This window comes from Elephas maximus, chromosome 16, assembly GCF_024166365.1.
Source record: "Elephas maximus indicus isolate mEleMax1 chromosome 16, mEleMax1 primary haplotype, whole genome shotgun sequence".
Taxonomy (NCBI): domain Eukaryota; kingdom Metazoa; phylum Chordata; class Mammalia; order Proboscidea; family Elephantidae; genus Elephas; species Elephas maximus.
In genome coordinates, this window is record NC_064834.1 from 14,335,806 (window position 1) to 14,351,493 (window position 15,688).

A 15,688-nucleotide genomic window follows, 5' to 3' on the forward strand; every position below is an offset into this window, starting at 1 on the left:
ATAAAAATTTTATCTCATTTAGGCTCATGGATTTGAGATCCTGTGCTCCAAAAGTAGCCCACATTTTTCTGACTCCGAGAAATCCCTCGTTACTACTTCACCACTGTGGCCTGGCTTCCTTGACAGTCTGAAGAAGAATGATTACTTTAAGGTAGGACTTATGCTGTATATTTTTTAAGTGTACATTTCAGGGAAAATCAAGGCAGTGATTTAAAATCCTACGGTCAATATGTAGTATATAACACAACAGGAGAAGATGGTTCATTGGTATACAACTTAGGGTCCTTTGAAGTTGGTAATGAGGGAGTGTCTATGAACTGTTTTCAGTATTTTAGAAAAACTAATATCATCTTTACTGAATGATAAAAGTTAATGTTTATATCAGATGAGCAGTTTGCACAGATTGGTAAGACAAACATGAAGTCACCAAATAGATAAATTAGTAAGAACATGGATAAAAGATTACAAAAAGACAATTAATGGACTTATCTATAAACATTCATCCTCACTAGTAGTAAAGGTATGCATTTGAAGACAATAATGAAAACTGTATCCAAACACTTTGAGGAACTGAGTTACTGGAGCTGAGGGCTGGGAACCATGTCTTGGGGGACATCTTAGTCAATTGGCATAACGTAATTCATTAAAAAAAAAAAAAATGCTCTACATCCTGCTTTGGTGAGTAGCGTCTGGAGTCTTAAAAGCTTGGGAGTGGCCATCTATTGGTCCCATCCTGTTCAGAGCAAAGGAGAATGAAGAAATCCAAAGATACAAGGAAAATATTAGTCCAGAGGACCAATGGACCACATGAACCACAGTCTCCACCAGCCTGAGCCCAGAACAACTAGATGGTGCCTGGCTACCACCGGCAAATGCCCTGGCAGGGATCCCAATAGAAGGTGGTGGACAGAGTGGGAGAAAAATGTAGAATGAAATTCAAATTCACAAAAATAGACCAGCTTTACTGGTCTGACAGGGACTGGAGGAACCCCCGAGACTATGGCCCCTGAACACCCTGCTAACTCAGAACTGAATCTATTCCTAAAGTTCACTTTTCAGCCAAAGACTAGACAGGCCTATAAAACAAACAGTAACACGTGTGAGGAACGTGCTTCTTAGTTCAATCAAGTATATGAGACCAAATGGGCAACACCTGCCCAAAAGCAACGATGAGAAGGCAGGAAGGGACAGGAAAACTGGGCAATTGCACATGGGGAATCCAGGTTGGAAATGGAAAGGGGGAGAGTGCAGAGATATGGTGGGGATTGCAACCAATGGCACAAAACAATATGTGTATAAATTTTTAAATGAAAAACTAATTTGCGTGATAAACTTTCACCTAAAACACAATTAGAAAAAGAGTGAAAACTGTTTTTTACCTATATAAAAAGGATATGAATGACACTCAGTGTTGTTGAGTGTATGGTAAAATTAATACTCCCATGCATTGTTTGTAATGTTATAAATTGGTGGAACCTTATTGGAAAGTAATTTGGTAGTGTTTTCCAAGAGTTATAGAAAAGTCCAAACAAAAAAAAAAAAAACAAAGACAGGTCCAACCATGACTCAGAAATTCACTTTAAATAATCTATTTTATGAAAACATCTAAAAAGTGGAAAAGTCCATAAAATATGATTATAAAGACCGTATGGCAATATGAAAAGTGCTTATTATAGTATATTTTTTAAAGAATATAAAATACAAAGTATGACTGCCATTAAAAACGTGTATAAAAAACAGAAATGATAGTTCAGGTGGAATTATGCTACTTTTTGGTTCTATTTGGCAAACTTTCTGTAATGCTTTGTTTTGTAACTTAATTACTAATTACACCACATCTCACTTACCAAGATATTAGGTTCTAAAGACCAGGTTGTTAGGTGAAAATCAGGGTTAGCTGAAAATGGAGGATCGCCACATCAGATCACAGAATGGAGGATGACTACATCGTTACACAAATGCCAATTTACATCATTACATAACTGCCAAACCATGGAGAATCATGGCCCAGACAAGTTGACACATAACCTTAACCATCATAGCCAGTGTTACTCTCGCTGCCAGACTATGTCATTAATGTGCAAAATAGTCAGACAGTAGCTTTTTTACTATTGTCGTAATGTGAAATGTCGGATAGCAAGATAGTTGATAAGTGAACTGTAGGTGTAATTATGTCTTAATTTTAACTAAATACTTTTTTAAATGGTAATAAACCTTCCAAATTGGAAAGAGTTAGGAATTAGAATAAAAGGATTAGGAACTACTACATCTAGCCTAGTCCCCTCATTTGGAGAAACTGGAACCCAAACAAAGACATTAATGACAAAACAGGGAGTAAGATTTGAGCCTCATGTTTCCTGAGCAAAATATTATATCATACACTGCCTCCCTGAAAGTTGCTGGTACACAGGTTAGTGTACTGACACCATGTAGATAACGTTCTGATAGACTGTCATTGCTTTTTAAGGAACTGATAGAAGGCTCTGTTCAGTACCAAGAAAAGCTAGAAATGGCAAAGAACTACTTTCAGCTCTCAGTAAACCGGCCAGAAAGGTGAGTTTATCACTGCCTAAACATAGCAGAGTGGTAGCTTGCCAGGAGTTAAGGAGTTACTTACTCTTGAGATAGGTGCAGAAGTTGGAGTTCCCATATTTAAACAGATCACGGCAAGCAACAGCAGAGTGACTGGTGAAGGGGCTGGGATTCGGGGAGAGGACATGTTCTACAGAAGATTGCTGGCAGTGACAGGTCTAATAATAATAATGAAAAATAGCTAATGTTTATTGAATATCAGACACTCTAACTCATTAATTCCCCCTCATAGCCCTGTGAAGTAAGTACTATTATTATTCCCATTTTATACCTGGAAAAGCTGAGGCCAAGAGAGATTAAGTAATCTGCCTGAGGTCACAAACTAATAAGTGACAGACCTAGGATTTGAACCTAGGAAGTTTGCTATTGAGACATGTGCTTGATTTCTATAGGAGTTCTGGGCTATGGTTAGCTATTTTAGGTGGGGCTGAAACAGAGGAAACAGCAGGCATTTTGCCTCCAAATCAAATCTCAACCTACGTGCCATGTATTTCCCGGAGGAAAAAAAGAAATGAACACAGGGTGGGAAGGAAATGGCACTCCTTTAAAATTCAGTAAAGTCGAGTTTCAGTTCTGGAAATGGTAGAGTAACTTATATTGAACTATGTTCCTATCAGTTACAATTAAAAACCCTGGACAAAATAAAAAACAATTGTTTGAAGACCCTGGAGAGCAGTAAAAACAGGCAGAAATGGGGAGGTCCCCATTTATCTGATTTGTCCCCTGGGAGCACTTCACAGTGTGTATGGCGTGAGGGACTAGAGCTCAAGCAGAAAGCACAGTCTTAGGCTGAGGAATCAAAGGTCAGAATTTGGTATTGGAAAAAATTCCATTTATGGTCACAAATTTGAATTTGAGATGCTTATAGCTATTAGATGATATGAGAGAAAGACCTTTGTATATTCTGGTTTAAAAGGTCCTGAGTTGTGTGTGTGCGTGTTATTTTTGTTTGGGTTCTTTTTTGTGAGTCAATCTGTTCTGGTTTTGCACCCCAGCTTACCACTTAGATTGCCACCTGAATGGTTTGCCAACATCTCAAACGCCACATCTTCACGCACTACAATATGCTTTGAAGTCTGTGAACAAGGTTGCTGCCGAGAGAGCTCTTACTTCACAGCTTTCTGTGAAATGTTAATGCGCCTTTGTCCCACTCCCATCAGTTTCGTGGCAGTAATTGGTGGAAAAGAGGATGCCATCTTAGGGGATCCTTTAAGAAAATTTGACGGAGGAAGTTAGAAGAGTGATGGCGACGATCCTCATAGTTAGGAGAATCCCCCAGATGATTCTGATACACCCTTAGGGGACCACTCCCCTGTTGAGAGGTATTAGCAGACCGTCTGGGGTTAGAGTGAAGTTAAGAAAGTAGAAAGATTCAGTTTGTAGGAGAGTTAGGGCTCCTCTTGATACCGCTGAGGGTGTGGAGGCCTTCCAGACTCGGTGGGTCCTTGTCTTTTTCTTGTAAGAATACACAGAAGAGACAATTTTGGATTCAGCTCTAACAGGTTTATTTTACTTGTGACAAGTAAAAGGAGTCAGTGGTGGGTCGTGCCTCTCCAAAAGACTGACTCGAAAAGGAAAGCAAGGCTAGGGCTTATATGGGTTCGGTGGAGACAACAGAGGAATGAATATTTACTGGGTTTCTCTCAAGGGGCGGGTACTTCTCAGAATGGTGGTGCACGTTAATTAGGTCACACGCGCATCTGGAATCCAAGATGGAATCTGCTGATATTCAAGATGGAGTCCTCTTGGCAGCCCTTGGCATCACTTATTATGGGATATAGCGCAGGTGCACTAATCTTTGGCACTATGTCACCCTCTTTGGTGGGCTAAGGAAGGTTAAACAGCGGTCACACTTTGTTCTTCTGTACATCTGAAGCCTGTAAAGGGGGAAGGGACTAGAAAAACACTAAGAAGGAGGTAGTAATTCACGGGTTGTTTTAAACTTATTTGACACGGTGTGGTTCTTGTTTACCCAACTTCTAGATGGTAATCTTTTAACAGCTCTTTTGTTCCACCAGTACAGTTAACCCTATCTGTCTCATTCTAATTAAATAAGATAGGTTGGTGGTTGGGTGGCTCTTTTTTTTTAAATAATAAAGTTTATTTGTTGTTGTAAAAGTAGCAAATTCATTCATTATATCACATACAGAAAGGTGTAAGAAAGAAAAAACGTATACCAAAGAATCAATCAGTGTTACCATTTTGGTTTTCTGCCTTCCAGGGTTTTTTTCCCTTACCCAGTTGATTTTTTTTTTAATTTATATATTCCAAATAAAATTTTTAATACCTTTTTTTATTGTGGTAAACATATGGGTAACAAAACATTTGCCATTTCAACAATTTTCACATGTAAAGGTCAGTGCGTGTCAAATTTTTCTAATAGGCTCAGCCAAAGATTAGACAGGTCTGTGGGGCCAACACTAACTCATGTGAGGGATGTGCTTCATAGTTCAATCGTGTATACAAGACTAATGGGCCCACCAGCCCAAAAGCAAAGACAAGAAAGCAGGAGGGGACAGGAAAAATGGACAAATGGAAGCGGGGAACCTGGGATGGAGAAGGGGAGAATGTTGATACTTTGCAGGGTTAGCAACCAATGTCACAAAAATATTGTGTATTAACTGTTTAATGAGAAACTAATTTGCTCTGTAAACTTTCACCTAAATCACAATAAAAAAAAAGAAAAAAATTCTAATAGACCTTTTTTTTTACAATGTGACTATTTTTAACAAGGTGTGCAAATATTTTTAAAGAAAATGAGTACAAGCCCATTATGCAACCTTGATTTACACCATTCAAATAGTTTAGACAGGATTCCATCAATTTATATAACGCTGGTCTCTTTTTACCTGGAACAACAGAGAAAGAAGGAGAGTCAAGAATAGGAGGAAGATATGGAATGTGTGGCTAATTGCCTCCATGAACAACTAACTACCTCCTTTGTCATGAAACCAGACGAACTGGATGGTGCCCAGCTACCATTACTGAACATTTTGATCAAAGATTTCATAGAAGGACCCTGATCAAAAGGGTCAAAATACAGAACAAAATTTCCAATCCTCATGGACTCCAGACTTCCTGGAGCCATGAAGGTTGGATGAATCCCTGAAACTATTGCCCTGAGATAATCTTTAAACCTTAAACCAAAAATAATCCCCTGAAGTCTTAAAACAAAAGAACATTTTAGCTTAAAAAAGGGCTGCCTTGAGCATTATGCTCTTTTAAGAATTATCTATATGGGATCAAATAGACAACAGCAACTCGAAAGATTGGATAGAAACCTTAGGGGCCAGTGAATTTATGTTAATGAGGGAGAAACAACTCAGAAAAGAATGATAATGGTTGTACAACTTGAAGAATGTAACCAATGTCGGTAAACGGTACATGTAGAAACTGTTGAATTGGCGTATGTTTTGCTGTGTATATCTTTGGGCTCTGGTTTCCTCATCTGTAAAACAGAATTACTACCTCCTCATAATAGTAATTAGAGAACTAAGTAAGAAAATGTATTTATAGTGCTAGCCTGGCACATAATAAATGCTAGATAAATTTTTAGCTCATACTTTCCCTCTGGATCTTCTTTTCCTCACATGTAAACTGAACGGGTTTTACTAGATCAGTGGCTTCATGCTGGTTCCATGGAGCCCTAGGGATCTGCCGCTAAACCAGAGTGGAGGGCAAAATAGCTAGGTCTCTGAGCCTCCAACCTCCACTGCAGCCAAGCGTTTTTTCTTTGAACTCTTCTATGTTTTAGAGTTCCTGGTCTTCTATATTTTAGAGTTCCTAGTAAAATTTGATTGGGAAAAGAGGTCTGATAACTAAAAAAGTTTTAAAAAACATTATTAGACTAGATAATTCCTTATACTATGTTTTTTGGAATGACTATTCTAGGCTCATATAAAGAAATACCCATGTCTTTTATTTTATGTAGCTCTCTTGCTATGAGCCCAGGTGAAGAAATCTTAACCTTATTACAGACAACGCCATTTGACATAGAAGACTTCAAAAAAGAAGAAGCTAATCTTCCCCCTGAGGATGGTAAGTGAGGGACCAGGACAGAGTGGCAGGGCTAGAAAGAATTAAAACATCCCACTAAGTCTCTCAGTACCCTTCCCTGAGAGCACCTGTCATCTGACTGTAGTATGGCAATGTCATGCTTTCTCCTTTCTCAGATGACCAGTGGTTAGAGCTCTCACCGGATCAGCTGGATCAGCTCCTGCAGGAAGCTGCTGGCAAAAGAGAGTCAGAGCCCATTTCCAAGGGAGAAGAGCAGGACTATGACTTAACTCAAGTCTCAGAGAGCATGAAAGCTTTCATATCGAAAGTCTCAACCCACAAGGGAGCAGAACTACCTCGGTATATACTTTGCGTTGAAGTGTAATTATCTAAATAGTAATAACCCAAATGTTGAAGTCATTTAATTATTGCCATTTCCACTCTTTTTAAATGAAGGAGTCATATTATTTTGTTTCCCTCTTTTGGTGCCTAGTACGGCGCTAACTTAATTACGTGGTTTCAGACTTCTAGCAGGCTCATCCTTTGCAATCTTTGGAGTAAGTCAGAAAGACCATTCAAAAGACTTAAAAGCCACAATCCCAGAGCCCTACAGAGAAACCGTGTACTTCACTCCTTAGACTTTATTCACACTCATGGACTCATAATATCTAGTTCTCAACAAGCTCAGACTTCCGATCTCCCACTCCACAGCAGTTTGGAAGCAACAGACTCAAAGAGGGAGAAAGGAATCTGCTGGAGACAGAGGGTAACTGTAGAAGAATTATTAATTACACTAAGTAATAGGAGAAAAAAGGTAGATAGACCAGTCACTGTACAGGAAATATGTCTTTGTTAGTGTTGATGCTCTTGACCCTCATGAAAAGAGTAAAATTTATGTTCAGTATTTTCTCTTTAAGAAAGCAGAGATGAGAGAAGCTATGTCCCTATTTATTTGTTAAGTTTTGGTTCTTAAAGAGAGAGACTTTATTTAACCCAGATAAACACCGTTGCTAGTGCTAGATATATGTTGTGGGGGTGAAGGGTGGCTAGGTCCTAAAGTCAGCGTAAATTACAGGTGCGTAAACAAGGTGCAACTTCTGCTTTTCTTTCATCAGACTTTCCCATTTCTGCTGCCCTGCAAGGCATGTCAGCATGGGAATTCTTAAAAATTTAAACTGTAATTTTTCTTGCTGTGCCTCTTTTGTAATTGTATCTCTGATAGTTTCCCTAAGAATAGCAGCACATAAGAAAAAGTTTTGAAGAATTGTGTTCAGGATAAGTTCATTGTCTTTTTTCCTTTAATCTTGCAGAGAACCTTCTGAGGCTCCAATCACTTTTGATGCAGATTCTTTTCTCAACTATTTTGATAAGATTTTAGGTAAGTTACCGTGTGGCGTTTACTTTCATTTTGAAACTGTAAGTCGCATAACTGTTGCTGGAGCATTGGATCTCTTGGAAGTCAGAATATTTGGTTTTTCTTTATGGTTTTGATTGCTTTCAACCATGGTATTACTGCCCTATTGAATGAGTTTGCAGAGGGTGTCTAGCTCAGTGCGTGACATAGTAGCTGCTCAGTAAATATTGGTTGAATGAATAAATGTTGTATGTTTAGGTAGGGTTTTACTTTGGCTCACAGATCATACTGCTTTTTCTCTTTAGACTTATTGTACTTACAAATCAATAAGAAAAAGACAAATAGCCCAATGGAAAACAGATAAAATTCCACAAAGGATATGAACAGGCAGTTCACTAAGGAAGAGATATAAACAGTCAATAAATGCTTGAAAATAGCCAAATGTCATTAATAAGTAAATGCAAAATAAAAATAAGAACTTATTTTTTTGCCCATCAAATTGACACAAATTTAAAAGATTGATAATACCCAGTTTTCTCAAGGGTCAGAGGATGAGTACTGTCAAACTCTGAGGATGGAGGAGTGAAAAGTTGCCTTTCTGCAGAGCAGTTTTGGCATTCTAGAATGACAGTTTTGTGATTTAGCAATTTTACTTTCAGGAATTTACTCTGAAAAAGACGTATGTTGAAATTGGCTATGTTCCGTTTTTCTTTTTAAATATGTGTCTAAGATGGTTATTGTAACATTTTAGTAGCAAAAATTAGAGTATCCTAAATGTTCACCAGGAGGGAAATGGTTAAATAAATCATGGTACATCCCTACTGTGAAATACTATGCAGCCTTTATTAAAGAATGAGGTCCGTCTATACAGTCTGATAGAGAAGGACCTCCAAGGTTTGTAAATAAGTGAAAAAGCAAAACATTTGTATAAATATATTATGATATCATCTATGTAAGAAAGAAAACTATGCGTTTATATCTATATGTGTACACAGAACCACATAGACAAAGCTCAGGACATCCACCACACCGTTAAAAGATACTTACACCTCCAAGAAGAGTGTGAGATGTGAGGCGATATATCTGTGTGGCTTGAAGGTTTACATCAAAATGTATTCATGTATTATGTAGTTTTTAATTTTTTTTTAATTTTAATCAATTGGATATATATACATATTTTTAAAGCTGAATCTTTCTACTCAACCTGTGTGCTTTTCTGCCAATATCTGCCAGCATTACTGTTTTATGGAAGGGATTTTTATCAAGCCATTTAGCTGTGTAAATTGATCCCTTTCTGTGGGTAACATGCTAATTCTTTTGAGAGGTGTAATCATAAAAAAAAAAAAAAGCTACTAAGTGGCTCTTTTTTTTTGGTGGTGGTGAAGGCCCAGGGCCTCATGCATCCGATTCGGATGATCTCGATGAAGAAGACTTTGAATGTTTAGACAGTGACGATGACTTGGACCTTGAAACCCAAGAGCCTGGAGAAGAAGCATCTCTGAAAGGAACTGTTGATGATCTGAAGTCATACATGGCCCAGATGGACCAGGAACTAGCACACACCAGCATTGGCAAAAGTTTCACCCCCCAGAAGCAAGTGGTATGTGTGTTTTTAACCTCTTTTCCTTGCTGAGTCTGTTACGAGGAATAGCTAAGACCATATTTTGTCTAAGTTTTTTCTTTTTCATTTTCCTTTTTTGTTGTTTGTAATTTGATTTAAAATAAATAAGAATCTCAGTGTTTTTCCTAACTCTGGTAGGATGAAGGACTATTAACTGTATTTTTCTACAAATAAATTTAATTATATTATTTATTCTATCAGGATTTAAAATGGAAAGTTATGCAATATGTTCAAGTTAGGACATAATTACATACCACTACTACTAAGAACTTAAGTTCATTTTTTGGAAAGAGGATCTTAAATATCCAAGTAACTTTCTAGTCTTAGTACTGTTTTCTTTATGTTTCCCTAATTTAAAGCCAATTTAGAACTCATCTTCCACTCAGGTTTTTATCCTAGTTTGTATGCCAGCGCTGACAGGCCAACACTGTCTAATCCTAGACAGAGGAATAGGCAAAGAACATGCACCCTGGAGTCTTTTGGAGGAATGTTTGAAAGCCAGCACAGCCATCCACTGTGAATTTATCCTTCAACCAATAACCTCACACTGTAGAATTATCAGAGAACCAAATGAGACAACAGTAAAATCCATACTAAGCCCTTAATTAAGGTTCACTCCCCTAACTTTGATCATCGAAACCACATTTAAAACTATGATCACTTCCAGTGTTGTTCCCAAAACCAAACAGAAACCATACTTTAGATTTATCTAAAGTGGTATTTGTTAAACTTTAATGTGAATATGAACCACCCACAATTTTGTTAAAATATAGATTCTCATCAGGTAGGTCTGGAATGAGGCCTGGGATTTTCCATCTCTAACACTCTCGAGTGATGCAGATGCTATTGGTCCACAGACCATGGTTTGAGTAGCAAAGATATAAAGGTCTATACATAAAGCCACTGTCTTTTTAAATACTTTCCCTAACCTGTAAAATCAAAAGACCAAGTAACAATTCAGAGTCTTTATGGTTGGAAACCCCACAAGGCCTCAGGTTTTTACTTTAAGCTTTCTTTTGGCAGGGATGAATCTAGCTTCTTCCATTTAGAATAAAATTTAGATTGTCTTTTATTTTTCATGCTAATTTTTATGTTGACATCTTTTAAAATTCTTAGCAAGTTACAAATGCACCTTCTTAACTCTGGTTATCTCCTTTGGCCTATTTCAAAATGGAGGAGAAATTAATTCAATTTGTAAAAACTTTTCCTAGAAAAAAGTGTGTTACAGCCTAGAACTGAATTGTAGTATGAATGTTAAATTACATGGTTTATTAACTTCATTTTCACTATCAGGATAAGAAATTTTCTTTTTAATTTGGAGTTTAAATTTGCATTGTTACTTAGTTACCTTTTTATTGTAACTACCATCCAACCTAGTGGGACCTCATCACATGGTTTTCTTTTCCCTCTGTGAACAAGGAGCCTCTATCCCAGACTACCAGTAACAATTCAGATGAGGAGGACTCTGGTGCAGGGGAGTCTGTTATGTCACCTGTGGACGTGGACCTGAACCTGGTTTCAAATATACTGGAATCTTACAGCTCCCAAGCTGGGCTGGCAGGACCTGCTTCCAACCTTTTACAAAGCATGGGAGTGCAGCTGCCTGACAACGCCGATCACAGACCCTCAAGTAAGCCTACGAAACATTAAAACGCACCCAGCATCTCTTTTTCCTTCTTAAATAAATATTGAGTCTGATTGTGTTCAATTCTATTTCAGGTTTCTTATTTAGTAAAAATGTTTCTTCATTACAAGTTTCACTGGCTGACTTTCCCCTGCGAGTCCCAGATATTGCCACCTGTGCACAATCTTTGTGATCTCACCTCTGAGCTGCACAAAGCTTTTGAAATCAGTAGAATAGAGAGAACTGAGGCCCTAGAACATTCCCTAAATTGAGGAAATTTACACACCCTATGTACAGGGTCGCTATGAGTCGGAATCGACTCGACAGCACTGGATTTGGTTTTTTTTTGGTATGTTTAGGACACAGCCAACTGCAGTGCACCCTCAGCATGTATGCACCCACGTGACCACCATGTAAATCAAGATCTTGAACTTACTTTTTTTATAACAGCTTTATTGAGATATATCTCACACAGCATAAAGTTTACCCTTTTAAGGTGTGCAATTCCGTAAGAAAAGAATCTAGCAATTAATCATTAAAAAGATAAGAGTTTCATAAGATTCAGAAATTGAATGCTAGTCCACAAGCATTCAATTTTTGAATCTTACTAAAAAGAAAATGTAGTTTTTAAAAAGATACTGTTTATCCAAGGTGAAACAGTTTGAACATCAAAAAGAATAATGACAGTAATTTATTGAAAAACATTAAGCATATAAAAGCCCTTGAGTTCATAATGATGCACAAAGAGTATCAAAAGAGAGATTCAAGGAGGTAAAAATATTGAAAGAGAAAGGGATAAAAACCCAGAAAGCTCACTGATCACCAGTAGAAGTAATTAGGGCATCAACTTCTTCCTCTGAAAACTGCCCATTAAAGAAAAACAACTAAGTACTTATTATGCCTTTTCTGTAGGAAATCAGATAGCACTTATAATCAGGGAAAGTCTTAACAGAAAAACTACCTAATATTGAAGGAATCACAGAAGATCACCATTTCTCAACTCTTAAAGAAAGAATTGATTTCTGATATATTTAGATAAAGAACTGGTGGAGGACTTTAACATGGAAGAAATCAGGCTGGTACAACCTAAACCCACTGATCACAAAAAAGTGGGAAAACCAGGTATTATATGCCTACTGGAGCCCTGGTGGAAACCTTGGTGGTGTAGTGGGTAAGAGCTACAGCTGCTAACCAAAAGGTCAGCAGTGTGAATCTACCAGGCGGTCCTTGGAAACCGTATGGGGCAGTTCTACTCTGTCCTATAGGATTGCTATGAATCAGAATCGACTCAATGGCAACGGGTTTGTTTTTTTTTTTTTGAGCCCTGGTGGTGCAGTGGTTAAGAGCCTGGCTGCTAACCATAAGGTTGACAGTTCGAATCCACCAGCGGCTCCTCGGAAGCCTTATGGAGCAGTTCTACTCTGTCCTACAGGATTGCTATGAGTTAGAATCGACTCAACGGCAATAGGTTTGGTTTTTTGGTTTACCGATATGATACAATATGAAGTACACAGTACTGCTTTAGAAATATTCTTGTCAAGAAGGTGGACCTATTTATTCCCATCCTATTCTCTATTCCCATCTTCCAGCTTACAGAAAATCTGAGAAGAAAGAGTGATAACATGAAGAAGTAACGGGCAAATCCAGAATGTAGAACATAATACAAAACAACTGACCCAGTTTTTTCCACAAGTGAATAGCACTTACAAAAGGAAAAGAAAAAAGAAGATACACTACAAACAAATATAATGTGTAGACTTTGTTTGGATCCTGATTTGAACAACCAACCATAAATAGTCATTTTTGAGATAATAAGGGAAATTTGGATATTAGTTAATACAAAATAATTATCATTAGGCCTGATAGTGGCATTTGGCTGATATAAGAAAATGGTCATTTATTAGAGATGCATACTGAATTATGTAGGGGTAAAATTATATGTTTGTGATTTGCTTTAAAATACATAAGCCAAAAAAGAAGAAAAAGGGATAAACGAGGTAATAACGATGGCTATGTTGTTATTGTTAGCTGCCACTGAGTCAGCCCCCAGCTCATGCTGATACTATGCACAGCGGAACCCAAAACACTGCCAGTTCCCGCACCACCCCGACGGTGGATTGCAGACCGGACCACTGTGATGCATAGGGTTTTCACTGGCTGATTTTCAGAAGTAGATCACCAAGGCTTCCTTCCTAGTCCATCTTAGTCTAGAAGCTCTGCTGAAGCACGTTCGGCATCAGAGCAATACGCAAGCCTCCATATGGGGATTTGTTCTACTAATCTCAAAAACATTAAAAATACCATTTACAATAACAAGAACTATGAGGAGACAAGGAACTCAAGCAGGGCAGGTCTGTTGCTAACAGTGAATGTCTGACCCATCAAAAAGCTAAGAATCGGTTAAGTTGACAAATGGCCACAACTAGTGAGCTGGGGACCAAGCCCTACACTGAAATTCAGGAAGTGCTCTTGGCTACAACCCTCTCAAGTACCCCAGGACCCCCAACAAAAGTTTGTAGTCAAAATTAGGAAATGTAGGTCAAAGTTCTGCTCTGGTGCGCTGGTTTGCCCTTGTAAGGGTCACAGTAAATTCAGCTTGCACCAGAGACAGTATATGGGCTGGACTGCTGAAACTGTCTGTGGTCTACACCTTAGTGGGCTGAGTCAGATCCCTACCAGAGGGTCTAAAAAGTTGATCCAGGTAGATATGTTGGGCTGTGAGCAAGTAAAAACACACTAATGATACTTCATTTTTTAAGTTTTGTTGTTGAGAATATACACAACAAAACATATACCAGCTCAACAGTTTCTACACGTACAATTCAGTGATACTGATTATGCTTTGAGTCGTGCAGCCATCCTCATCCTCCTTTTCTGAATTGTTCCTCCTCCATTAACATAAATTCACTACCCACTAAGGTTCCTGTCCAGTCTTCTGAGTTGCTGTTGTCAATTTGATTCCATTTAGATAGTTCTTAAAAGAGCATAATGCAAGCTGGTTGAACGGACACAGGAAATCCAGGGTAGAAAGGAGGAGTGTGCTGTCACATTACAGGGAAGCAACTAGGGTCACACAACAATGTGTGAATAAATTTTTGTATGAGAAACTAACGAACTGTAAACTTCCACTAAAAGCACAATTAAAAAAAAAAAAAGCATAAGGCTCAAGGCTGACATTCTTTAGTAGTTGTGCTAAATTATTATTTGGTTTAAAGAAGACTTTGGATATCTTTGGTTTAAGATTTGAAGATTATCTCAGGGCAATAGTTTCAGGGGTTCATCCACCCTGTGTGGCTCCAGAAACTTCTGGGTCCTGTGAGAATTTAAAATTCTGTTCTGCATCTTATTTCTTTTTATCAGGATTCTTCTATAAAATCTTTTGATCAAAATGTTCACCTACTGCTACCTTTTTATAGAGGATATTGTTGGTGCTTTATATGATGCTAATTCTATCATAAAGAGTTACTGTAAAATTGTGGGGTTATTCTTATAAGTTTAAAAAAAGGTTTAGAAGGCACTTCATATACAGCTTCACCAGAGATGCCTCTCCACTGATACTGTGCTTGTCTAAATTTAATTAAAAAACAAAAAAATAGTTGCATCGATTCCAACTCATGGTGACCTCATGTGTGTGCGAGTAGAACTGCTCCATACGGTTTTCAATGGCTAATTTTTCTAAAGTAGATCACCAGGCCTTTCATCCGAGGTACGTCTGGGTGGACACAAACCTCCAACCTTTTGGTTAGCAGCTGAGCAGATTAACTGTACTACCTGTTGTTGTTAGGTGCCATCGACCCTATGTACAACTGAATGAGACACTGCCCGGTGCAGCACCATCCTCACAGTCATTGCTATGTCTGAGCCCATTGTACTACCTAGGGACTCCATTTAATACACACACAAAAAAAGCAAACCCATTGCCGCTGAGTCAATTCTGACTTACAGCAACCCTACAGCACAGAGTAGAACGGCCCCATAGGGTTTCCAAGGAGCGGCTGGTGAGTCGAACTGCCAGCCTTTTGGTTGGCAGCCGGAACACTTAACCACTGAGCCACCAGGGCTCCATTTAATTAATAGAGGTTCAATATTTAATATAACTGACATATCTATTACCAAGATGAAAAAAAATTTTTTTAAGGTGATCCTTACATATTCCTAAAGAATCAGGTCTGATGTACAAAAACAGTTCCAACTGCTGACTGTGTTCTTATAAAGTGTCTCTGATTTTTCCTTTCCTGTCACTGTATGGAACAGACAGACATGCCCTCACTATATCTTGCCATATGAAAGTAAAGACGGTGGAAATAACCCCATCGTGCTCCCTCTCCAGAGACCAAGGAGGAATTAGGAGAACGGTATAGCAGAGTTTGCATTTCAAAACCTATTATCCCAAACTGTAGAAACTAAACATTCCATACCCCTCCAATTCTTCCTCTTCTTATATTTATAGTGGCGTTGATGGACACGTGCTGAGGAAGGGAAGGTATTACACGCTGATCTA

General features: G+C 38.2%; 1 protein-coding gene across 5 annotated transcripts in view; it reads left to right on the plus strand.

The window, feature by feature from the left end:
* The window catches only part of ECD (ecdysoneless cell cycle regulator), a 35,045-nt gene extending 20,455 nt beyond the window's left edge, over positions 1–14,590 (plus strand). For 3 of the 5 annotated variants that reach the window (XM_049855600.1, XM_049855598.1, XM_049855599.1), the window contains exons 8-15: positions 23–151; positions 2,468–2,553; positions 6,524–6,630; positions 6,765–6,948; positions 7,899–7,966; positions 9,328–9,542; positions 10,983–11,193; positions 12,777–14,589. In XM_049855600.1, coding sequence (XP_049711557.1) covers positions 23–151; positions 2,468–2,553; positions 6,524–6,630; positions 6,765–6,948; positions 7,899–7,966; positions 9,328–9,542; positions 10,983–11,193; positions 12,777–12,805 — 1,029 coding nt within the window. In that variant the 3' untranslated portion in view covers positions 12,806–14,589. Of the gene's footprint in view, positions 1–22; positions 152–2,467; positions 2,554–6,523; positions 6,631–6,764; positions 6,949–7,898; positions 7,967–9,327; positions 9,543–10,982; positions 11,440–12,776 lie in introns of those variants that run through there. The other 2 variants (XM_049855602.1, XM_049855601.1) reach the window with 2 other exon arrangements.
* Positions 14,591–15,688: the final 1,098 nt, after the last annotated feature.